This window comes from Poecile atricapillus, chromosome 3, assembly GCF_030490865.1.
Source record: "Poecile atricapillus isolate bPoeAtr1 chromosome 3, bPoeAtr1.hap1, whole genome shotgun sequence".
Lineage (NCBI taxonomy): Eukaryota > Metazoa > Chordata > Aves > Passeriformes > Paridae > Poecile > Poecile atricapillus.
In genome coordinates this window covers 105,122,161-105,147,187 of record NC_081251.1, presented here as the reverse complement: position 1 = coordinate 105,147,187, position 25,027 = coordinate 105,122,161, and the positions used below count along the sequence as shown (strand labels likewise).

General features: G+C 46.9%; 1 protein-coding gene across 4 annotated transcripts; it reads right to left on the bottom strand.

The window, feature by feature from the left end:
• On the bottom strand, positions 1–23,241 carry TTL (tubulin tyrosine ligase). Of its 4 annotated transcripts, none has more exons than XM_058834676.1 (8): positions 22,885–23,234; positions 19,231–19,309; positions 17,316–17,548; positions 14,161–14,296; positions 13,799–14,068; positions 12,755–12,898; positions 10,762–10,862; positions 1–3,049 (listed from the first exon to the last, which is right to left on the bottom strand). In XM_058834676.1, exons 1-8 carry the CDS (start codon positions 23,039–23,041, stop codon positions 3,009–3,011), a joined length of 1,161 nt encoding a protein of 386 aa, XP_058690659.1. In that variant the 5' UTR covers positions 23,042–23,234; the 3' UTR covers positions 1–3,008. The 4 variants fall into 4 exon arrangements, with proteins under 4 accessions (XP_058690659.1, XP_058690660.1, XP_058690658.1 ...); XM_058834675.1 differs by lacking the exon at positions 1–3,049 and adding an exon at positions 10,586–10,677; XM_058834677.1 differs by lacking the exon at positions 10,762–10,862.
• Positions 23,242–25,027: the final 1,786 nt, after the last annotated feature.

Below are 25,027 nucleotides of genomic sequence, written 5' to 3'. Positions count from 1 at the left end.
TGGGGTTTGCATGTTTTAATGATGGTTTAGGAGAGATGTGGATAGATGCGAGCTCAGCCGAGAGCCGGGAGCTCAGGCATTCGCCAGCCCCACATGCACACGCTGGCGTGAGAGCAGCCGGGCACACACCACCCCGAGCCTGACGGGCGGCCAGCTCGGCAGTGCCCCGTGTGCCCCACATCCTCTCAACACCAGGCTTTCCCAAGGGCTGCCACAGCGGACACTGTCATGGAGCATGATCATGAACGGCACAGCGATGCTCTCCTGGGAGAGAGCTGCGTGTGGGGAACAAGAAATGCTGGGAGCAGGGACATGCAAGCAGTCCTGAAGGGCACTGGTCACAGTCACCTGGATGAAATCAGCGTTTGAGCCTTTCTCAGATTTCTCCGGCGTTCTCCATGGACTGTGGGCAGCCACCAGATTTCAGCAGAAGCACAACATGACTAATTTGTATGGAGCAAGCCACATGGGAGTTACCTGAAACCCAGAGTCCAGTGGGACCAGACCCTGCTGGACAACGCAGCCAGAACACCTGGGCCAGAAATTCTTCATGGATGACATGAAGGGATATAACTAAGACTAGAGACATTCTGCAATATGGTAGGTGTCTTCTGGAAACCCAGCAGTATCCTGGGTGAAAGCTCAGGAAAGAGAGTAAGACCTTTTCTATTGACCTTTTAGCTGAAATAAACTAGAAAACATTTATTGTTGTATATTCCTAAAAAAAGAAACAAACGGAAGTCTCACAGGGGCTTGTGAGCATCACTTGCAAGGTGCACCCATGGCTGCAATGCCCAGCCACACACACATCCTCTACTCCACCTCATAGCTAGTGTTTTGGGTAAAACTTTAGGCACTGTGCTCTCTGTCCTTTATCATTTACCTTCTGTGCTTTATTTTGGGGGGCACTTTGAGAGAAGGTGGAAAATACACATTTTCCTCCAGAGGATGTTGCTTATTTCTGAAAAATTCAGCAAACAGAAGATTCAAGTGTCCCTGAAACACTACCTCCCCCAAGCCCAGCTGGAAAGGCAGGCTATGAATAGTTGCATCGTCTGTAGTTCTGGCTCTACCACCAAGCATTATCTGAATTTCCCTTTTGAGGAGAAGGATGGGTCTAGCATCCCAGAAAATGAGCATTTCTTGGGTCATTGTGATGAGGGAAATTTTCTGTTCCTGTCTCTCCTGGAGTTTACGAGAGCTCAGCTGTTAATGAGAGCGATTGCTCTGAGGTCTTCCCACTGCTGGGCAAAAAACGTGCAGTTTTTAAGCTCAGCCAAGCGAACATGAAAATATCAATGGAGATGTGGTGAACTTTGCAAGCTGAGTAACAACCCTTAAGAGCCTACATTTAATTCTGTGAGTTGCCACCACACTTCACCCAGACTGCAGTGAAATTCTGACACCTCTGTGCTATCGTAAAGTTAAACCCCCAACCTTCCCCCATGCCCTTCTCCCTGCTTATCACCCAGCCCTTCCCATCAGGATTGCCTGCTGCATGAAGACCTCTGAAATCTCCATCACAAGCAGAGATGAGTACACCAAAACACCAGGTTCTCCTGAGGAAGGCAGAAATTCCATTGCTTGATGCACTCCCATTACACACAGGCAGCTTGTAACCTCCACAATGTCTTCTTGTTTCTTTGTTATGGGGAACAGGAACCAGTTTTTTTCCATGACCATCTTTTCCCTGCCAGAGGGATGTGCTAGGCTCACACTGCAAATTCAGATACACTTCACAAAGCAGGAAACGTAACAGGGATGTACGTTATACTCGAAGTAGATGTTAGCTCTGAAATTCAGACATCTCAAGGAATTTAACCTCTCCTTCCCCCCAAAGGACTTGATTTCCCATATGTGTAGCAAACAGGAGTCTGTCTCCTGGTCTACAAAATCTCACCCACCTTCCTCTTAGCTAGGATCAAGTTGTGGACTGTGATCAGGGCAGAAGATTGCAGTATTTGTCAAACAGAGGAGAATAAAATTGGCTGGATTAAACAGGATTTGGGTAGAAAGGTTTCAGGTTCAAGCCTCAAGTAAATCCGGAAGGTGAAATCTCAGAGAAGAGCCTAAACTCACTGCAGTGCCTCAGAAGAAACTGGAATCAGGTTTCTGCTACTTGAAACAGCACAAAGGTGATTCTAGAAATCCTACAGCCTGCTAGTGAGCTTGAGGGGGTCTCTCTACCTCTTTTAAGCAGAATCCAACTGCCTCAGACTGGGACAGACACTGATTCAAATCTCAATAGGAAAAGGGATAGCTATAAATAAAGAAAATTGCCTTCCTTGCTTGGGTTAATTCACCACCTGCAGTTCAGCACCCTTCTGCCAGCCATTGCCTGGGTGTTCAGCCAACCAGCTTGGAAAATGACCTAAGGAAACTGACTTCTTGGTGTTCCTGGTTTTAGGCACCAGGAGAGCTTGCTCCTTTCTATGTAACAGAGCAGGAACAAAGGAAAGGAGTCACCTATTTGGAGCCGAGCTAAGGCACTAATGATGCAGTAGGTGAGGAAAGAATAAACACAGCGGGAGGAGGAGGACAACTCCATCGTTCTCTCCACTCGATTCCCTTAAAAAACCCAATGTTATCTCTATAGAAAAGGAGGAGCTAATACAGCATTACAGTATCCCTGCTGGGGTTTCATTTTAAGGTTGTTTTGTTGTACTCCCAGAGAGATTTGTTTCAGGTATCAAAGTCACAGGAACTGCTTCTAAAGTGGATTTTGGTGAATGCAGGCAGAGTTATCTGAGCAGCTCTGGCTCATCACAGCTCTGTGAGGATGCCTGTTTTGTTGTTTTTCCCTGTGGGCTCCCATAAAATATGAAGCCTGTCTCTATCACTTTTTGGCATGTTACTGAGATAAGCCACCAAGCTGTGCTGACCCGAGGGGTGCAGTCTCTCCTGTTCACAGCAGTGGCAGTTGTGTTGTCATCACAGCTTGATGAAGATCGATGATGATTGATTCATCTTCTGCCCAGTGTCGTTGAGGGGGAAAACGCTGGAGATGGCTACATCCACAATTCCTTGGCAGAGCTCTGCATACAGCTTCCTAAGAGATGAGAGAGAGAATCAGATACCCAGAGAGGACAAACCAGCAGACCCCTAGCCAATTTTTATGTAGAAATGCGTTTTCCCAGCAAGATCTACAAGATCCTATTCCCACTACAAGGAGTTTCAGAGTGGCAAACAGGAGAGCAGTATCTCTTCCACCTCATTGTTTAAAACAACAAATACCTTCTTTTTCCATGGTGATAATTCCTAATATTGCTCCCTTTCACAAATCACCACAAAACACATTATCTATGTTTACAGTCAGGTCAGGCTTCTGAGCTGCAGAAAGAAAGACTCAGGCCCCAGACTTGAGTCTGCACAAAATGCAAAGGGGCAGAAAACATCTCAGGGCTCCCTGTACCAGCCTTCCAGTTCTGGGAGCTGGGATTTACTGCACCAGACCCTGCTCACACAGGAATGTGCCCCAGAGGGGCTGCTCTGATGCATTCCTGGTTTGATGAAATAGTGTGCTGGGGTGCAGCTGTACACATCAGCTTTTGACCAGGCACAGGGGCTTCACAGGACCCTCAGACGTGTGGGATGTGTTTCACCATGGCACAGCTCATGCACAGCAGCATTAGGGAGAAGAGAGACAAGAGTCTGAGATGAGTTAACAACAGCTTCATTTTCTGCTGAAGGAAATGCATGTGTAATCTCCCTGAATGTGCTGGCATTTGGGACATATTTAGTACCAAAGCTGTTTCTCCCAGGACTAACAGTGTCTTTCACACCATGCCATTGGGGCAATGTAACAGTAAGATGTTTTTGCAGCTCCTGGGAATGTTATTGCTCACAGCAGCCGATTTTTTTTTTCCTATTTAAACGGGAGCTGTGTGATACAGGTGCTATAAATAAGCCTGAACAGGAGAAGTCACAAATAGCCAAAACCTACCTCAGCTGCTTTCAATCTACCAAGTGCCCAACAAAGCCCTTGCTCTTCCAAGAGGTACAAAACAAACAGGGCACTGCTGCAATCCAAATCCACCCAGCAACAGCCAAATTCTACCCATACAGCTAGACAAGAAGGTGCAAGGCAGTAATTGCACCATGATCCACATTGTGAACTGGGCATCCTGGACACAGAAAGCTCCCCAAGCTCTAGTGTGAGAAATCAAACTGTAGAGGATTCTCAAAACCTGACTGAAAGCTCACACAGTCTTGTACATTTGTATGCAAACTCTGAGATAAGGTGTGCTGACTTAGCTAGGCCATGGAATAGAGAAGAGAGAAAGAGATTGAACTGGAAACAAGTTTCAAAGGATGGCCTTGCAAACAGACCAGATATTTTGGAGAATCAGAACTGTGAAAGATGCATTGTAGCAAGACTACATGGGGTAAAATAATAGGGTGATTTGTGTTACAAGTATTAGCAGCACTGTGTCACAAAAGCTAATAGGTGTTTTGAGGAGTGTTCGGCTAATTTGTCAAGCGGTTGGAACGCTTTTTGGAGAGTGCAAGAAAGCGGGGAATTACCCTAGGGATTCATAGCTCTCCTGTAAGGAAGGAGCAGTCGAGATCTCTGCACCGCGGGTTCCACTCAGAGGGAGACCGGTATTATCACCTGCTGCATGACAACAGGTAGGATTTGGGGAACATGATTGGGCACAAGATGTCCAAACAGTCCAGAGATGTTTGTAAGACCCTTAAGACTCTGATCAGATCTAATTCCTGTAACATTTTGACACAAGAGTTAAAAGATTTGTTATCTTGGGTTCAAAAGCACTTTCCAACTGTGGATGACACTTCTGTATTCACCTTTTCTCTATGGTATTGGGCTGGACTCAAATTACAGAATGCTTTTACCATAAATCGAGACCATTCAGCTGCAAAGCTTTTGCCTGCTCTGACTGATATGTTTAAACAAATAATCGAGCCCTCTGCTTCCACGATCGCATCTGTGAATCCCCCCACGCTTCGGGCTGTGTCCTCCAAACCTCTCCCACCTTTGGTCCTAACCAGAGACACAGGGACCCCAAACGGGGCTGCGGCAGCTCCGCCTTTCACAGATTCTAGTTCGGAGGAAGAGTTTAACCCGTCACATCCTGGCCCCATGAATACAGAACGGGAACCGGGTTCTCTTGTCTCGGAAAATAATTCAGAATGACTTACTGATTGGGCTAAGATAAGATGTAAAGTCCTGCAAGATAAAGACTTTAATTCATCATATGGAGAGCTCCTTGCTATTCCACCTAGGTATGGGAGAAATAATGCTAATCCCCGTTGGAAACCTCTGTCACATTATGACATTAAAGAGTTAAGAAAAGCTATTAAAGATTTCGGATTGGGCTCCCCGTATTTTAATAATGTGGTGAGAAGTACATATGATTCTTACGACCTAACACCTTCAGACTGTCGTAATGTTTCGTCTATGACTTTAACTAACTCGCAGTATATTCTGTGGGGCTTAGAATGGCAGAAGCACCTTCACAGATTGATAGAGAGCTATGCTGGAGGTCCTAATGCCCAGCTTAGGATCGGTCAATTGGCTGGAGATCCCCCCAGTGATAAGGCAGAGGATCAAGCAGAAGCTTTGCCTAGGGTGCTGCTCAGAGATATTAAAAATGCAGCATGTAAGGCTCTTAACTGTGCAGCCTGGGAGAGCCCATGAAAATGCCTATTCTCTGATTCCACAAGCCAAAACTGAACCTTATGGTGCCTTTTTAGACCATTTTAACACAGGCGGTTCAAAGGCAGTGTCCTGATGGAGCCGCACATCCTCATTTAATTAAAAACCTTGCCTTTGCTAATGCAAGTGATGAATGCAAAAAGGTCATTCTAACTTTACCAGACCAGCCACCAACAGTGCCACAAATGCTTGCTGCTTGCAAGCAACTGCTCACTCCACAGCATATCGTGACCATACGAGTGAGTGCACTGGGGGAACAATTAGCAAAATCCCAAGATTCGCTGGGAAATAAACTCGAAAGAGCCACGGAGTCTCAGACAAAAATTACTGAAAAAACTCCCACTGCTTTACAAGTGGAGCCCATTAAAGAGCCATGTTTTAACTGTGGAAAACCTGGTCATTTGAAAAAGAACTGTCACGAGGCAGTGAAAAATGCAAAATTACCTAATATTTGCCCTCGGTGCAGAAAAGGGAGGCATTATGCGAACCACCGTGGCTCCGAAGTTGATATCGATGGTAAATAACTCTCTGCCGGGAAACCCAAAAAAGAGCTCGCTGCGCCACCGCGTGATGAGACAAATAATGGCAGCTCAATCACAAGAAAACCCAAACCAAGTGCAATTTCTGAAATTGCCAGCTCCCGAGCGACCCCGACTTATTACCCCCAGGGGCACGATGTGAACTGGCAACTTCTAAATTAACATACTTTTAAAAAGACTCTTGCCATGAATTTATACCCACAGGAGTTACTGGTACTTCACAGCAGAGACAAGACTTTTTAATTACAGGCAGAGACAAGAACATAATTCTTGGACTTTCAGTTTTTCCAGCTGTTGTTTCAGTAAATTGTAACGAAGAGTTGATGGTTTTAGCTCTTGCTTATAGTTGAGTGGTAACTCAACCAAAACCACTAATACCTATTGCTATTGCATTGCCAGTGACTATAGCTAAACAAGACATATATTGAGAGACTCTGCTTTTAACTAAGCAAGCTGTGTACTGAGAAATGCCTCGAGAGCCTTTGCCCTGTGCCTGATGTCCTTTGGGTACAACATGTCAGCAGTGAACAGCCACAGCTGACTTGCAGTCCAACACATTGTGGTGAAACATTTAACATTACAGGCATGTTGGACACTGGCACAGATGTCACTGTAATTTCTTATGTGTTTTGGCTGAGCAATTGGAGTTTAGTGACACCCATGGGTGCTCTCACAGGAACTGGAAGAGTCACACTGCGTCTGCAAAGTGAATTCATGATTACTGTTACAGGTCCTGAAGGGAAGACAGCGAATATCCATCCCTTCGTGGTGCAGAGACCCATCACAACATGGGGGAGAGACGTACTCTTTCAGCGGGGAACAAAAACAGAAGTGAGTTTTTGATGGGAGCCACGGCGGTACCTGCCACTCTAAAGCTATCACAGAAAACTGACAACCCTGTCTGGGTGAGTCAGTGGCCACCAGCAGAGAAAAAACTAACTGCCCTCAAAAAATTAGTAAATGAACAATTACAAAAAGGTCCCATCAAGCCCACAAATAGCCCTTGGAATTCCCCAGTGTTTGTCATTCACAAGAAAATTTCTGATTCCTGGAGATTACTTCACGACTTGAGAAAGATCAACGAAGTGATAGAAGACGTGGGACCCCTGCAACCTGGACTTCCTTCTCTTTCAATGACTCCAAGAGCCTGGCCTCTTGTGGTCATCGACTTAAAAGACTGCTTTTTCAACATTACACTGCATCCTTAATTTGCCTTCCAGCCATCAATAGAGGAGAACCACTGCAAAGATATCATTGGTCAGTTTTGCTGCAAGGGATGAAAAATTTGCCTACAATTTGTCAATATTTTGTGGCACGAACTTTGTCTCCAGCCCAACGAAAACACCCACAGTCAAGGATTTGACATTACATGGACAATTTGCTCATTGCAGTATCAACTCAAAAAGAAATAGAAGAGACTCCGGACAGTGTCATCACTGAAGTTCAAAATGCTGGATTGGAAATTTCTACATCAAAAATACAAGAAATCCCACCCTGGAAATATTTAGGATGTAGGATGACAGAACAAACGATCAAGCCACAGAAAATACAGTTCCAAACCAGTGTCAACACCTTGCAAGATTTACAAAACTTTAAGGAGAAATTAATTGGATCAGACCTGTTTTAGGAATCATTAATGATGAACTTGCCCCACCTTCTGACTTTCTGAGAGGAGACTGTGACATCAGATCTCTTAGAACTTTAACACCTGAACTCAAAAAGCCCTTGAAAAGGTCACTGAAGCTTTTCAAAAAAGACAGGCACATTGTTGTGCTCCAGAAGAGCCCTTTTTTCTTGCAGTGTTAGGAGAAAAAAAATGCAACTTTATGGTCTCATTTTTCTATGGGACACTTCTGAAAAAGATCCTTATTTAATCATAGAGTGTTTTTTTCTTCCTTACAGGTCTCCAAAAACAATTTTTACAACCATGGAGATGACAGCTCTAATTATAATTAGAGCCAGAATAAGACTGCTAACCACGGCAGGCCAAGATTTTGTAATTATTTATTTACCAGTGAAAAGAAATTACCTTGATTGGGCTTTGCAAAATTCAGAAGACTTGCAAATTGCATTGTTAAATTATTCAGGTGTTTGTTCTATTCAATACCCAGGACACAAATTGTTGCAAGCAAAATTAAGTTTTAGAGAAAAATCCATGTTGAGTGAAGAGCCTTTAAGTGCTATAACTCTCTTCACTGATGGATCAGGGAAAACACACAAATCAGTAATAGTATGGCAAAATCAAACTACCAAAAACGACCAAAACATGGGAGTCAGATGGTCAAACAGTAGAAGGCTCTCCTCAGATTGCTGAATTGGCTGCAGTAGTTAGGGTGTTACAGCTCCTTTCAGAACCTTTTAACTGAAGATTCATCTCATGTTACTAGTATTGTTAAAAGAATAGAAGGATCACTTTCAAGGGATGTTACAAATTATACCCTCTTATCATTAGTTTTCATGAATTTATACAATTTTTGCAATACAGAACTAACCAATATTTTGTCTCTCCTGTCAGGGCTCATTTCTTGCTTCCAGGATTCATGGCAGAAGGAAATGCAAGAGCAGACAAACTGACTATGGTTGTTTCAAACACTTTGGCAGACATTTTCAAACAAGTGAAACTGAGTCATGCCTTCCTCCATCAAAATGCACAAACACTTGTGCCAAAAGGTCAAGCAAAAACCATTATTGGTGTTTGCCCTGATTGTCAACTTGTACAACCTTCTGTTTCTACAGGAGCTGTCAACCCAAAAGGCCTACAAAGCCTGCAACTGTGGCAGGCAGATATCACCAAATACCCATCTTTTGGGAAACTTAAAAATATTCATGTGTCAGTAGACACATGAATATTTCAGTGCAGTTTTTGCCTCTGTCCATACAGGAGAAACAGAGAACCATGCCTGTCAACACTTCCTACAAGCTTTTGCTTCATTAGATACAAAAATGGCCCCGCATACACATCTCAAAAACTGGCCACATTTTTAATGGATTAGGGTGTTCGTCACACTTTTGGAATTCCCTATTCTCCTACAAGCCAAGCAATTATTGAAAGGACACATCACACTCTAAAACACATTTTAGATCACCAAAAGGGGGAAATGGTCCAAGCCACGCCTCAGATGAGGTTAAGTAAAGCTTTACATGTTTTTAATTTTTTAAATAGCTCATTTGCAGAACCCAGTAAACCAATTTTTAGGCATTTTTCAAATAACGCACAGGCAAAACTGAAAGAAAATCCTACAGTTTTAATTAGAAACCCTGAGACAGGACAAATTGAAGGTCTGCTTCATTTAATAACTTGGGGCAAAGGGTTTGCTTGTGTTTCCACAGGTGCAGACCTAAGTGGATTCCAGCTAAGAGCGTGAAGCCGTATCACACACAGGAGTGTGCTGACAATTCCACAAGCAGGGAAACGAGCACGTGGATGTGAGCCACACAGAGAGATTATGGTTCATGCCCAACATCCCCTGCCCAACCTGCAAAAACTGCAAGCCTTGGGTTTTATGTCAGTGTTAAAACTGTAAAAATTGTTGGTTTTGTAGAGCTCCTTTGGCAAAAGCATGGTGTCCATTGTGTTAAAAAGAATCCCAAGACATCACGATTTTCAAAATTGAGTGTAAACAGGACAATTTAGTGACTTATAGTTGGCCAGTCCCTGAACAAATTTGGGAAAACACAAAAGCTGAAAGTACCAAAAGATTTGCTTGGAAACTGAAATACATGGAAAAGCCTTTTGCCAAGAGTAGCTGAACAAAAACCTGGAGTTAGATCAAACAATGATCTAATATCATTAGATATTAGACCTAATATCATTAGATATACTGTTTTGTCAGTGTACCAGTGCCAGAGAGTGGCCAATACCTAACCCTGACAATTACTGGTGTGCAGTTGCCAACAAGACAAATCCTGTAACCAACTGGTATCATTGGGCCCCTGATCTTCTTAAAACACCCTTTGAACCTCAAGAATTGGAAATTCTTGGTTCTTTGACAATGGAATTTTGTGCTGATTTTCAGTATCAAGGAGATCCACAATTAAATGTTACTCCCCATCATCCTCTGTACAGAAATTCAAGTTTTTGGTGCGAGTGTATCACCCCAGTGCCGCCTAAGGCTAAGACTCTTGATCTTAATGAATTCCCACGGCAACTGCCAAAAAGATATTGGCTCATTTGTGGAGATAGAGCCTGGCAAGGCATTCCCTTAAAAATTAAAGGTGGCCCAAGTAGCAAAAGACAGCTCATTGTGATAGCACCTAGTGTTAAAAAGGCCATCAAGAGAAAATACAGAGGAAAGAGGTCTGCCTATCATTATTAAAAAAACTGTAATAGCAATTTTAAACCCTGAAGCCCTGCAAAATTAGTTACATCAAGTGTGTTTTTACCTCAGCTTGCCTCAGCTGTAGCATCAAAACAATTAGACTGATGGGGTGTTGGTTGAGCAAAGAAACCAATGCCACTTCCTGTAATTAGTGATAAGATGGCAGATGTTAATGCTGTTAGACATGCAACTTTACAGAACAGAGCTGCCATCGATTTTCTCTTACTGGCACATGGACATGGTTGTGAAGAATTTGAAGGATTGTGTTGTATGAATTTGCGTGACCATTCAGAATCCATCCACAAACAGCTTAAAAAACTGAAAGATCTGGAAAATCAAATTAAAACAGATGATGGATCGTGGTTAGATGATTTATTTGAAGGATGGAGCTTTACACCTTGGCTAAATGAACTTTGCAAAATAGGTTTATATGTATTGATTGTTATAGTATCAATATTAGTGGTAGTGCCTTGTGTACTTCACTGTGCACTGCAGATGATGAATAAGACCATCAAAGAAGTTTTTACTGTTCAAGAAATAGGGGGAAATGTGAGAAATGGAATTGTAGAGGATTCTCAAGGCCTGACTGAAAGCTGACATAGTCTTGTACATCTGTATGCAATCTCTGAGATAAGGTGTGCTGACTTAGCTAGGCCATGGAATAGAGAAGATGTTGAGAGAGATTGAACTGGAAAGAAGTTTCAAACCAATGGCCTTGCAAACAGACCAGATACTTTGGAGAATCAGAACTCTGAAAGATGCATTGTAGCAAGACCGCATGGGGTAAAATAACAGGTGATTGGTGTTACAAGTATTAGCAACATTGTGTGGCTAAAGCTAACAGGCTGAAAAACATTTTTAAAGTATTGTAACCAGGAAACAGGCTGGCTTCTGATAGAATGGTGTTGAGTTTTACATCTCATCTGTTTCACCCTTCTATGAGACTAATAGTGAAATTAAATCTTTTAAAGCACCTCTCAGTTGCCCTGTTTCTGTAGAGCTGGGATCTTCCAACACTCTAGTCCTGAAAAAACAGCTGAACAGGCTATCTGGTAGGTTTGAGCTGCTTTTTTTCTCTACTGTTAGTGATGATCTAACATAATCAACATTTGATGTTAATCAACATCTAATCTGATCAAATTCTAATGCAGATATACAGCCTGTTCTGTTTTGCTGGTTTTTTTTTTTTTTGGTTTTTTTTTTGGGGTTTTTTTTTTTTTTTTTTTTTTTTATGTGATACAGATGCTCACTGAGCAAAAATTTCTGGTCTCCTGCAGCTGTCTCAGTCATGTAATACAGCACCTCCTGCTGTGCCTACACAGAGATGATCATGTCCAGGGCTGTTTGGCTATTCCAGCCTCCCTGTGGCTGCTGGAAGAAGGTATAATCCAATCTCTGTGATACCAAAAGGGTTAATTTTTACTGTGCCTGCGAACACTTAGCAGAGAAGCAAGGAATGCAACATCTGCTTTCCCAGCAAGGATGGCTGGAAGGTAAGAAGACATCAGGCTCAGGAATGCAGGCACAACCAAAACAAGGACTTAATCTGGGAACCTGGGGAAGGTTTTTTGGTAATGGGGAAATTATAACATGACAGTAGTGACTGTATATAAGCAAGACACCTGTAAAATCACATGGGCATATAAGGTCAGGAGTTATCCCCCATGTGAACTGAATAAATTATGCCCTTCTTAACACTAAATTGGTATTAAGGAGTCTTTATTCCCGTTTTCAGAGATTTGGTAACATCTGCAGCATCCATAGTGTTCTCTGGGGTCCTGCTGCCTGCAAATTTAGTCACTCACTTCCAGTTGCTGCCCTTAAAGCTACTCATTAAACATGTGCTTATATAAAGAGCAGCCACCAGCGGCTCCACAAGAGAGACTGAGAAACAATCTGACTCCCAAAGCATTTAATCTGCAAACATAACTTGACCCAAGAGTAATAAAAATGACCCAAGTTCAATTCAAGCCCATTTGCTCAAAAAGTCAGGTTAGTGCCCCATCTCACGTGGGAAAGAAGCTGGGGGATACCAAACACAGAGACAAGAGTAATGAACCCAAACTGACTGGCACTTAGAGCAGTGTCCAGTGTTAGCCTGAAAAACTCCCCTGCCATTCACTTTCTTCCACCTTTTTCACCTGGAGCTGGGACATAAGCTGTGTTTCGGGTGAGGCATGGTGGCATCATGAGGGTATTACACAAACTGATTTACTCACTGTGCACATGCTGGGGCCCCGTTGACTTCTATTAGCCAGACCTTCAGCTCCTCATCCACCATGAAGTCAAAGCCAAAGAGCTGGAAGCTCTGGTAGTGAAGATGCTTCGTGCTGATTGCAGGCTCTATACACATAAGGCAGCTTCTGTGAAGGGAAAATCAGAAAGGATTAAGGCTGCTGTGGACACGTGCCTTGCACAGTTAAGTGACAAGGGTTGCTCTGGAACTGCCCCAAATTACAAGTTCTGTCCAACACATGCCATAATAACCAGGTCCCTGCACATGAGATCCTGTGACCATGATAATCCACGTGGGGATACCCACTTAGATAAATCAAAGTGATTTAACTCACTTAGAGCTGGAGAGGAGTGTCTCACTCACCACTGGGTCAGGCAAGCTGAAAAACATGATGTGCAATGCCACAAAGGGCGGCAGCAGGGAGCTGCCACTGGATGCTCACCTGCCTTCAAGTCCCTCAAAGACTGTCACATCTTTTTAGTGCAATTAACAGCGCTGGGGTACTGGCAAAGCAAATTCCTTCATGGACTGCTTTGTCAAGACCTGGATTCTCTGCAGCACCGAGATCTTTTCCAGGCACTTTCTATGCCCAGGAAGGAACTGGCTCTTATGGACTGAGTAAGATGAGCTAGGCAAAAGCCATGTGCTGCTGCTGGCTGCTGGTGGGGGAAGCATCCAGAGTCTGCACACTTGAGTCCAGCTTCACTTCCCCTCTATCACCTTTATGCCTTTTTTGATCTCAGCCTCTCCCAGCCCTGTCTTCTGACCTGTTCTCTTCCCTTTTCACTCTATCCTTCTCCAGCCACAGCTGGCAAAACGCAGAGACGTGGACACAAACCACTGAATCAACAGCAGACACAGAGGTGCCTTTTCACTGAGCAGTGACATGGGGGTATTTATGGCCTTATCTTAAATTTATGCAATTAAAACCCTTCCCTTCTTGCTCTCTCTGCTTCCCCAGATGTATCCATACACACTCCCTGCCCCTAAAGGGTTATGCTCTCCTAGGCAGCAGGCAGCTGGCTACCTTATTATGTGTTTGATTTGCAGTAAGATGCTATTCTCAAGCGTTGTGTTCAGGGCATCCATCAGATACTGGTTGAACTCCTCGAAGAACATTTCATTCCCTTCCTCATACCGCCCGTAGTTTTTGGAATATTCCTTCTGAATGCAGTGATTGGTCAAGTGGCAGGTTTTGTCCTGGAAATTAGCACTGTTATATGGTTCGGAAGAGGTCCGCAGGACACCCTCTCTGTAGAGGTAGATATTATATTGATGATCCACGAGAACCCAGCTCCTGGGGGACAGGAGAACAAACTCTAGTCTCAGTGGCTCAGAAAGAAACAGCATGAAAAAGAAAGCTGGTATTACAAAGGCAGAAAAGGTTACCTGATGTCAAACTTGCGATGCCCTGGCTCTAAAAGTAGAGGATTCTCCAGGTATTTCTGAATCACATGCACTTGTCCCTGCTCATCAATGAAGTCCAGGAGCTCTGCAGCCTCTGAAGAAATCAGGATCCCTTCCCCTGGCACAGAAAGTCGGAGACAAAATTAGGTAGAGGATCCTTCGATCTTTGTTGGAGCTTTTTCAGGCCCTAAGTGGGCTGTGGCTCATTAGCCCGAAAAGCGACATGCAAGAACCTATGGCCCAGGATCAGCCAGTGCCCAAGCAATGTCACAGTCACTCCATGGGAATGAATCTGTGCAGGGATCTCTTTCCTGCCATGCCAAAAACCTCAGGCTCCCTAAAACCAGGCCTAATGCAAATGGGAACCAAGGGGATCTGATACAGCCTGCCCAGGACACTGTAGAGGGGTGGCCTCTGTGATGCAGGGCAGACAGGGACCTGGGCAAGCAGTGAGACAGCTGCTTGGCTTGGGGGCATTTTATTCTCTTTTACATCTTTTTATTTCTTCCTACCTAGGCTTGGCAGGGTAGGAGGGTGTGGTGGTGCTTGTATTTGGCACTTGACAAATTTGGTTTTGTTCTTCCCTGGTTTTCAGCAGTTTATAGAGTACAGGGGGCTTGGCACATTTTCTGTAAAGATTTTTGCCTTTCTTTTTTATTTGGGGAGAGAGGTTTGTGGGGTTTTTTATCCCAGACTCAAGACTTTCTTTCCTTGTCTGGCTTCTGTGGCTGCCAGAGGCAGTCACACATGCACGCTTGTGCAGTGTTGCCCTGCTCACTGAGTTCATTTAAATTATTATTCAGATCATTGCTGAATACGGAAAAGTACTATTTTAAATTGTTCATCCATGTACTCAGAGCTCCTGCTGTGGAAGCTCCTCATTAAAAAAATGAACTGTGCCATTTAAACACTCCCACATTCTGGCTGAAGCTGTCACTGCTCATTTCTTGCAAGAGTCCAAGAAGGAAACTTCTGTTGCAGAGCACTGAAGAGAGACCATTTTCCTTCTGGGATTTCATAAAGGAATGGCATGGTGCCATGAGGGATAAGCCAACTCAGGTAAAGTTATCAAGCACTCCTCTGGCACTAGGCCCATTCTTGAGGCATTAGTTAATTTTCTGGACTAAACCTGATGACTTAATTTTGTGCTGAGTGTTTTACTGATGAAATACTGTGCAAAAAATCCCCACTCTTCAAGGGGACATCAAAGAGGTAATGGGGGTTTGAAGTACAGGCAGGGTTTGACAGAATCACCTGATGAAAAATGCTCCTAGCTGTGATTTCTGAAGGTCACTGTCAGCACAGCCCTGCAGATATTCCCACTGTTCCATCCTCTGCTCAGCTTTCCAGGCCTACCAACCTCCCATTCATCCCAGCACCCTCCACTGAAAGGAAGTCAGTCATCAAAGTATCTTTCTCACCCATGCTTTACGCAGGGTGCAAGATTTTTCAGTCTTCTGATCACAGCAGAGCAAGGCAGAACCTTGCACTGGCACAACTTCAGGCTGGTGGGGAAGGAGGGAAATGACATCCCTAAGCCAGCAAAGCTGCTGCAGTGGGGAGATCAGCAGGCACCTGTTCCACACCGGACAGATGGCAAACCAAGGGGAGGGTCACTTCAACTGTGCACCCAGGCAGCAACCCAGCGAGGCAGCAAAGCAGCTTATGTGGGGCAGCTGTCCCTGCTCTCAAAGAAAACACCAAAACCTCCAGCCACAGTTGCAAACCCTTCAAACGTTTGAGTCAGGGCATCCTAAACCTTGAATTTTCCTCTTACTAATGGATGACCAAGCTTCTGTTAGATCTGTCCCAAGACAGGGGCTGTGCCTGAGCTGAATCTTTCTTAATTATTAGTATGAACAACCTTTCTTCTTCATCAGAAGTATGATGCATAAAACTTCCCTCTAGAAGATTACCATGAGACTCTGCTTTCCACTTTAATTTGCAGCAGCACAGTGATGAATACAAAAGGCTACTCTGCTTTAGTGCAGAAAAGATGGGCTCACACTTGCATGAAGTATCTGAAGAGTCTGAACCTGCTCAGCCTGTAGCAGACCAGAGCAACTACCTTTTCAAATGCCCAGATGGATTTTTTTGTCAGTTTACCACACAGAAACTCATTCTTGCACTGCCATAACAAAAGGTCTCATCTCCCCTTCATTTCTGATGAAAATAAGGCGTTTTCCAACGCTTCTTGGTGACACAGCCAAGAGAGCAGAACAGAGAGGGAAGCCAGTGTGAAGTTTTATCATGCAGCCTCCCTGCAGCCAGTGCTGGCTTTCACATTCTCTTCTTGCAAGGCTGCATCCAAAGTGACTCTGCAAATATGAGTAATACATGTGGGCTTGTTCTCTCTGAAAAGAGCAGGCCCTTCCTCAGGCTGGGCTCTGCTGCAAACATGGCAAGGTAAGTTTTTAAATGCAGCCATTCTAATAATGCACCCATGATAACACTGTAGCTGACAGAGAGCACACAGTGATCAAAGCACTGTATTTATGGCTGTGTCCAGCTACCTCACAGCTCGTTATTTCTGCAGAGTGAGTGATGGAATGACTCTGGAACAAGGAAGGACACATTACCACTTGGGTATCTATTGATCTATTCAGATTACACGGACGGACAGACAGACATTGCATTGCTTGTCTTTGCTCTGATGCCCTCCCCTGAAGGCTTGTGTGCAATTTCAACACACTGAGCTCGTGGCAGCTCATCCAGTCTCTGTGGGACCATGGGCAGGCCACTGGCACCAAGCATCTGAATTTGGTTGAAAGCAGGATTTCCACCCAGGAGAAGGCAGGTTCAGCTGCAGCACGGGGAGCTGGGCTCCTTGCCCTTGAAGGGTGTTGTCCTGCCTGCTGACCACCTCCCTCTAACCTGCTCTCCACGTTTCCCTCACTTGCTGGTCCCTGCAGCACCTCCCCACAGTTTGAGGTGCGTGTGTGGAGACGTGGAGGCCCTTTCACTGCTGTGCATGTCCTAGGCAGCACCAGCACACCACATGGCCCGACTGGCATGGTGAGCAAAGCCCTTCAGAGACACACCACAGATCAACTTGGCCCAGCCAAACCCTGTGACCCTACAGATCATGTAAAGAGTGAGGAATAATGAGAAATAGCTCCTGCTGCTGGAGAATGAACCTTTGGCACCAGCTGAGGACTTGGCGATCCACACATTGCCTTCTTTGCCTTCCTGCCGCCTGTTGTAAGCTGCCAGGAACACTTCCCGCTCGTCTGTCCTCGAGTTGTTGATGAGATGGCGAATTCCATTCTGTGCTGGAGCCACAGGGGTCTTCAAGTTTGTTGGGTAAATCACATATGACTCAGGGAACCACGTGCAGGACTCTGATAGCTCAGGGCTTGTCTTGATTAGCCTGGGTGAAGAGAGACAGGCTGTTAATCTCCAGAGTGTTCCCACCTGCGTGGGGATCATTTAATAAGGAAAAATCATCATTAACTGGGTTCTTTTGCCTGATGATGAATGGCAGCTTTCAGATAATCTGTGCTATATCATCCTATTTTCCTTAGATCCTTGAAATTATGGTTTTCCTAAAGATATCATGGCAACCCCAGCCCACAGCAAAGCACTACTCTTTGAACCAGAACCTGCATGTTTTCATTAAACATTTTGTTGACACCATGGATATCATGAAACTAACAGCTGAGAAGTTTCCATGTAACTAAAGCTTGTGGTGTATTCCCTGCATCATCTCTGCACAAGGGAATTGAGGAGGTATTTTTGCTGACACAGCTCAGGGCAGGAAGGATGTTGTGATCACAGCTGGAAAACGGGAAGCCAGAGCAGGGCTTAGCCCTTGATCCAATTCCCACTGAGATCAGACCAGGTGTCCCAGCTGTGTAGGAAGACCACTGGGAACCTACAGAGAGCAAGGGCACAGTTACATGTCTCACATCTCAAGGTGTCTGGGATCCCTTGGACACATCCCTCTCCAGTAATGTCTCGAGGCAGCAGCAAATTCCTGCTAGCAGAGCTCAAGCCTGTTTTCTTTCAAAGTCAAGAAAAGTCAAGGGAGCTGCCTGCCTCTCCAAATGCCTGTTCTTTGCTTAAAGCCAAAAGTAGAGTTCATGAGGTGCTGACTCTTTCCATACATTTGTGCCTCTCTGTTAAGATGGCAGCAAGTCAGTGGCATTTTGGGAATGTCATTTGTTGTCCTGTGGGTTCCTAAGTAGCTTGATGCATGGTTGACCCTACAGTTAAAAAGGTCAGCCAAGCTGCAGGATATAAAACCAGGTGCTTTCAGCAGTCTAAGTAACAGGCTAAAGAGAAATCCATCTGAGGTGTGCTGTAAGTGCTTGTTTAAAAATACTCTGCCACTTTCTGACAAACCCCATCACCACTGCCAGGAAAGTAACTGGGAAGAGGCTCTTTGCAGAGGAAAGAGAGGCCTTGGATCAGCACATGCAGTCTGCAGGACCACGTCAGTGCGAGGCAGCACAGACTGCAATGGACAACCAAACTGCTGAAGGAGACCAAGAGCTCTGAAATAAAGATACTCTAGTGGGAGCAGAGTTTGCACAGGGATGAGGGTTATCTACAATGAAAGTTCATCCACATTTCCCCAGGAGACCCTGGCATGGCAGGTCATGCAGAAATAACTCCCAGAGCTCTTCCTGGAGATGTCTCCAAGCATTTGTTTGTCCAGCAAATCTGATTAGCTAAGGGCACATTATTGTCTCTTCTCTGTATGAAACAGAGAATAAAAGGAGAAGGTTTTAATTAAATGTCTACAAGGAAAAAGAGCAGATATGTTTGGGTTTCTTTTGCCTTTTGATTTGGCTCTAATCTGATTCAATACACTCTGTGGTTTCAAGTAGATACAGCTCAGTGGAAATGGCATTTCCCCTGAGGTTACAGAGAGCCCTTTGTGCACACCAGCAGTTCTAGAGACCAGCCCAGGAGTCTGAGGACAGCACATGCTAGGGCACTCCCAGAGCAGCTGTTCTGTGAAATACCCTCCAAACAGGTTCAACACTCAACAGGGGTTAGAAGAGAAGCTTCTGCCAAGCCCATCTAACATTTCAGTGAGTTTCTTACTTCACCAGAGATGCTTTGCGGCACAGCTTGTCTGCTCCCCTGTAGTAATTCACCAGCTGCACAAGTCCAGGTTCATGGCCTAAGAAGGGGAAACAGAGGTCAGACAAACTCCTCAATGAATAAAGGCAAAACAGCTGCTTGGTGCAAAGGATCTGTGCAGTAGGGGAAAAAATGGAGGCTGTTTCCTTGCCCTGCATTACAGAAACAGGCTGTAAACTGGTACTGGTTCCTGTGGTTTCCTTCTTTTAGTTACAAAAAACATGCAGTTACCCAGTTGTTTTTAATCTGACACATCCATTTTGCAAAGAAAAACAATTTTTTCCTAACTCACACCAGGAACTGGCAGCACTACTCAAAAGTGTTCTCCATCTGCTGGTGTAAGTTTTTAAGAACCGAGATTTCAGTTAAACACAGGTGGAGGATGCAGGGAAACACACCATGACACAAAGATCACAGCTTAGCAAAGGGCCTTTTTTCTTTGACATGTACAGCAGGATTCCCTCTTGGACCTGATACCACAAATCTCTGGGAAACATTGAAAGATTGGAGACTTGCTTCTTTCTAGCAGTTTGCAGCAAGACCTGTGGATCTTGTTGGATACCTGGGAGTCTCTGCTCCAACCTCTTGTTCAAAGCCTGAGTATCTCTAAAGACAGATATTGACTTCTGTAAGTCCTTGTCCCAGCGCCTGGCTGCCAACCTGTGTCCCCTTGATTACACTAATGGGCCCTCCTATAGTAACTCCAGGATGTTTAAGCCTTTCTTGCACTGGATGGTCCCAAACTGGCCCCAGTATCCAGCTGTGGCCTCAGCAGTGACAAAGAGAGTGCTAAACAGATGGGTACCTCCTTACCAATACTGAACTCCACACCACAGCCTGCCTGCCTTCACCTTTTCACACTACAGAATCACCTGTGCTCAGCTGGAAGATCTCTGGGAGGGACCAAAATCCTGAAAAGGATTCAGAGTTCTACTTAGCCTACTTGGTATTTGCCTGGGAAAAAAGGCCTGGAGCAAACATTACCTTAAACATCAGGCAGCTGCAAGATCTCAGAGTGAATATCTATTTTCAGCCTGAAAGTCACTTCCCTGACCTGGGTCACTTTTACTCACAAATCTTTAAATACAAGATAGCTGAAAACCATCCTGCAGAAAAGATCTGTAACTTCAGGCACTTCAATGTGCAGCCAGCACAGCCAGCTTTTTTTCACTGAAAAGAAAACAATAAAACCCCTCAAATTTTCTTCTGTTTCTGCTTTATCCTGGGGAGACACATCCTCACTGGGCTCCTGAGCATTGCTGTGGAGCAGTGGGCTGCAACGTAGAGTTGAGTGGCCAGCAAAGAGGGACCACAAGGCAGGAAGGGAAACTTCTGGGGCATGTTGTGAGGTCTGCAGCATGCATTTAGTGGGATTAACAAGCTGCCAAGGCACTGACTGAAGTGGCAATCCTTTCCTGGCCAGCAGGGCGTAGAGCCCAGCAGGGCATAAAGCCCAGCAGGGCATAAAGCCCAGCATCCCCTCTGCAGCCTCTTCCTCCTTTCCATCCCCTCAGCACAAACTGAGGGGATTTCTGCTAGATGCAGACACAGCTTAAGGGCACAGTCCCTCAGGAATTAGGTTATCAGCGAGAGCTAGAGGTCCCTGCAGCTGGGAAGAAGCAGTGGTGCATGCTGAGAGTCCCCACTTCTCTGCATGATCCAGCTTAGGCCCTGAGTAACGCAAATCCCTACAGTTCCCTGAATTAATGTCTGCTTCCACCGAGTAGAGCCCTTAGGAAAACAAAGCCAGCTTTGATGCAACAGTTGCTCAGGAAGATGAACCAAAGAAGATGGAGCTTTTTGGAAAATGCACCAAAATACCCACGTTATTTTTGGTCTGAATCTACTGATTTCAGGCAACCAGTTCCTTCTATAGGAGGATGGTTTAAAGAAGCCAGTGCCAAAAGCATGGCCACAGGTTATAGACATGTCTTGGCAGTGAGAAATGGTTTGAGTTTTTGGGCATCCCATAGCAACACAAGCTGAAGGGCTCAGCGAAGCCCTTCCATCACCCCAAGACACTTCTGGAGGATGCAAGGGGTTAGTCAGAGATGTCCACAAGCCCACCATGACTGGATGTGCTGTGCATGCCCACTCTCATCAAAGAACTGCACTGGTTCTGCAATGAGGCCTGATGCTTACAGGTCCTCCACACTGGGCAAGTTAAAGCTCAGGTCTGCCTGCTGCCAGCACGTGTGAGCATCCTCACTGCCTGAGCCTCTCCTGGTGTTTCCCTGCCCACAGCAGACACCCTGACAGCAGGAGGTGACCAGATGGCATTGTCGTGTGATGGGGACTTTCCACTCACAAATGTGGAGGGGACAAGGGAGAGGTGCTGGAACTGGTAACTTACAAATTGCAAAGAGCAGTCAGAGGTGGGTCTCTGCGGCAAGAAAGGGGCTGCAGAGCCATCCTGCACCAGAGCTGCTGGAGTGAAGGGGCTCTGCTTGTTCTGATGTTTCTGTAGCCAGAAGCAGTGCTGCAACATCACCCCAGAAAGAAAGAAACCAAGGCCAAGATGACAGTGCATCCCAGCTCCCTGCCACGCCCTGCAACACTGCCAGTGCCTGGCTTGGCTCTCCCTGCTTGTGGGCACTCTCCCTCCCTGCTCCTGGGCTCTGCACCATCCAGCAGGGCAGAGGGCCAGGGTGGCTGTGCCGTGGGACAGCAGCAGCGTGCATGGCACGCAGGGGACAAGCCTGCACAGAGCAGCTCCCAGAGCCCTGCATGTTGGCAGGGTGACAGTGGGGGTCAGGGAGCAGGGGAAGAGGTGGTGGGGCAGGGGGTGTAGGGGCCCTACACACACAGGGCCTCTGGAATTACCCACACCGTGCTCCAGGCGCGGATTAGTGCCATCACCCTCACCCTGCAGAGGCGCATCTGCACCAGCCTCAGCTCTGGAGTGAAGGTTTGAACGTGCCTGGCTGAGACCTGTTCTGCCCTCGGTGTCAAACAGCAGGGACACCCCCATCACAGGTCAGCTCAGCACCGCAGTGTCCCTGCCCAGCGGCAGGCAGGGGGTGACACTGGAAGCGACCCCACAGCCTGCTCGTCTGCAGCCCCAAGGGCGCTGCTGCAGGCCAAGGAAGGCAGGCCGGGACGCTCGGGCTGCACCCACAGCGGGCGCCGGGACCCTGAGCTCTGCCACATGTCACAGGGGGGTCTCCGGGTGACCCTGGTGTCACCCCCCCGCCCTTCCCACTGCTTCACCCCAGCACAGGCCTCAAGCTGTGCGGGGCTGTTTTGGGGGGCACCGCTGAAATCGCTCTCCGGGAGCTTGGGAAAGGGATCCTTCGAGCCCTGGCTGGCGTCAGCAGGGCCCGCAGAGAGCCCTGCCGGGGGTCGGCTGTCCAGAGCCCCCGCGGTGCCTGAGCTTTGTTCGGCCGGGAGCCGCGGGGACAGCGGCAGGGCCGGGGGGGGAGCGGGGCCGGCGGGCACCGCCTCCCGAACTGCGGGGGCTCCGCCGGGCGCGGCCCGCCCGCAGCGGCGGCGAGAGGCTGCGGAGACCCGAGGGGCCGCTGCCCTGCGGCGGGGGACACCGGGGAGGGGAGGGCACAGCCGCAGCCACGGACCGAAGGGGACCAGGGAGCGGCCGGGCGCGGGGAGGACGCTTACCCAGCCTGCCGAAGGGAAGCCGGTTCCTCTCGCCCAGCATCAGGTTGAAGCGGGGGTTGTCCCTGCGGAGGCGCCGCCACTGCCCGCTGGCCAGCAGCAGCCGGCTCACCTCGGTGTACACGCTGCTGCCCTCGTCCCGCACCACGAAGGTGTACATGGCGGCGGGGCGGGGGGGAAGGGGCTCCCCGCCCTACCCCCGGCGGCTCATGGGGCCCCGCCGCAGCCCAGGCAGGGCCCTGCGCGGCCGCCGCCGCCCGGCCCGGCTCCGCATGGCCGGGGCCGCCGCCCCCGCCCACCGCCCGAGAGCCTGCCCAGGCGGGGACTGACCCGGAACCAGAACCGCCCTCCTGATCCTGATCCTGGTCCGACTCCTGCTCCTGCTCCTCCCCGCCCCGTTACGCCGTGCAGCCGCCGGGGGCGGGACCATGCGGCCGCTGGGGGCCGGGCCAGCGCTCCGCGGTGTGAGCGCGGCCGGGATCTGTCACCGGCCGGGGTCTGTCACCGACCCGGGTCTGTCACCGACCGGGATCTGACACCGACCGGGATCTGTCACCGGCCCGGGTCTGTCACCGACCGGGGTCTGTCACCGACCGGGATCTGTCACCGACCCGGGTCTGTCACCGACCGGGATCTGACACCGACCGGGATCTGTCACCGGCCCGGGTCTGTCACCGACCGGGATCTGTCACCGGCCCGGGTCTGTCACCGACCGGGGTCTGTCACCGACCGGGATCTGTCACCGACCCGGGTCTGTCACCGACCGGGATCTGACACCGACCGGGATCTGTCACCGGCCCGGGTCTGTCACCGACCGGGGTCTGTCACCGGCCCGGGTCTGTCACCGACCGGGGTCTGTCACCGGCCCGGGTCTGTCACCGACCCGGGTCTGTCACCGACCGAGATCTGTCACCGGCCGGAATCTGTCACCGGGCGGGCCCCCGCTACTGGGCTCGGACACCCAGCCGTGGGTGCCGGTGCTGTGTGCACAGGTTCCGGGGATGCAGCTCAGCTCTGAGCCAGATCTCCTTCCTAACCTATTTGACTCTTCAAATCAATTCTCCTCATACATTGCTACCTAGTTTGGTCTTTCTGTTTGTGAAGAGGTCTTCTTGTTTGTAAGCATCACTTCTGTCTTCCTCACAAACAAACCTGCAGCAGACCAAAGATAACTCAGAAATTCAAATTCTGAAAGTCAGATTTTCTCCCCACCATAAGTAAGGTTTGTCTTAACAAATTGATCAATAATGAAAATTCTGAGGTTTTGAGTTGGCTAGTGTCCTGTTTTTCCTACAGACACTGTATGAGTAATGACATCAGCATTGCATACTCCAGCTGGTTGCTATAAATCATGATATATTTCCAAGATATTATATATATATATATATATCTTGGAATATATATATTTCCATTTTGCTGAAGGAAACACAGATTGGTCATGATCTTCACATTGCCTTTCCTTTTTTTGAGAGCACAAGGTAAGGTGTTATGGGATTCATGGATAGAAAAAAATAATTTAAAAAATAGCCGCTGTCTTACAGCAGCTAAAAAAAATTCTTCAGGCGGCTTATTTCTACTAGGAGGTGCTCTTGGACCTAGGATTGGATGTGCCTCTGCATCTGTTTTCAGATGCATCTTCAGTGTGTGTTCTCTTCACAGTGTGCATGGCTTAGCTTATAACACCTTGCAGCCCAGGGAGTCACAGAGCACCTGGGACTCATCCTGAAGCCACTCCCTCTTCCCAGTTTGGGTACAAGCTGTTTATCAGGATTCCAAATTTATAGATAATTTCAACTGATAGATAATTTGGTGGCTCATCTCTGTTGTTTGCATAATTAAGCACAAGAGGCAAAGACATTCCGTAAAATTTAGATCAACGTGTTAGACCAATAAGCAAAATGAAATCCAATAATGAACTACTCAATATTCCATACAAAGTTTCCTTTAGCAAGGTGGATTTTGTATTTGGGATTTGTGAGGTTTTTTTTCCCTATTGCTTGAAGTATATTTCTTGCATACACACTAGATTTAAATGCAAAAGCTTTTTTCTTCTTTGTGTATGTAGGGAAAATGCTTGCAGTTAACCCATTCTCAATGGGATTCCTGCATGTGTTTTTTGCTGGCTTTGAGCCTCAGTGTGAAAACT

Excerpts from the sequence above, each read along its gene's own strand:
- TTL (XM_058834675.1), bottom strand. The coding sequence starts at position 23,041 with ATGTACACCTTCGTGGTGCGGGACGAGGGCAGCAGCGTGTACACCGAG. Across the intron at positions 17,549-19,230 it reads CGCAAAGCATCTCTGGTGAA|GCTAATCAAGACAAGCCCTG; the intron begins GTAAGAAACTCA and ends CTCTTCACCCAG. Across the intron at positions 14,297-17,315 it reads GTCCTCAGCTGGTGCCAAAG|GGGAAGGGATCCTGATTTCT; the intron begins GTTCATTCTCCA and ends TTTCTGTGCCAG.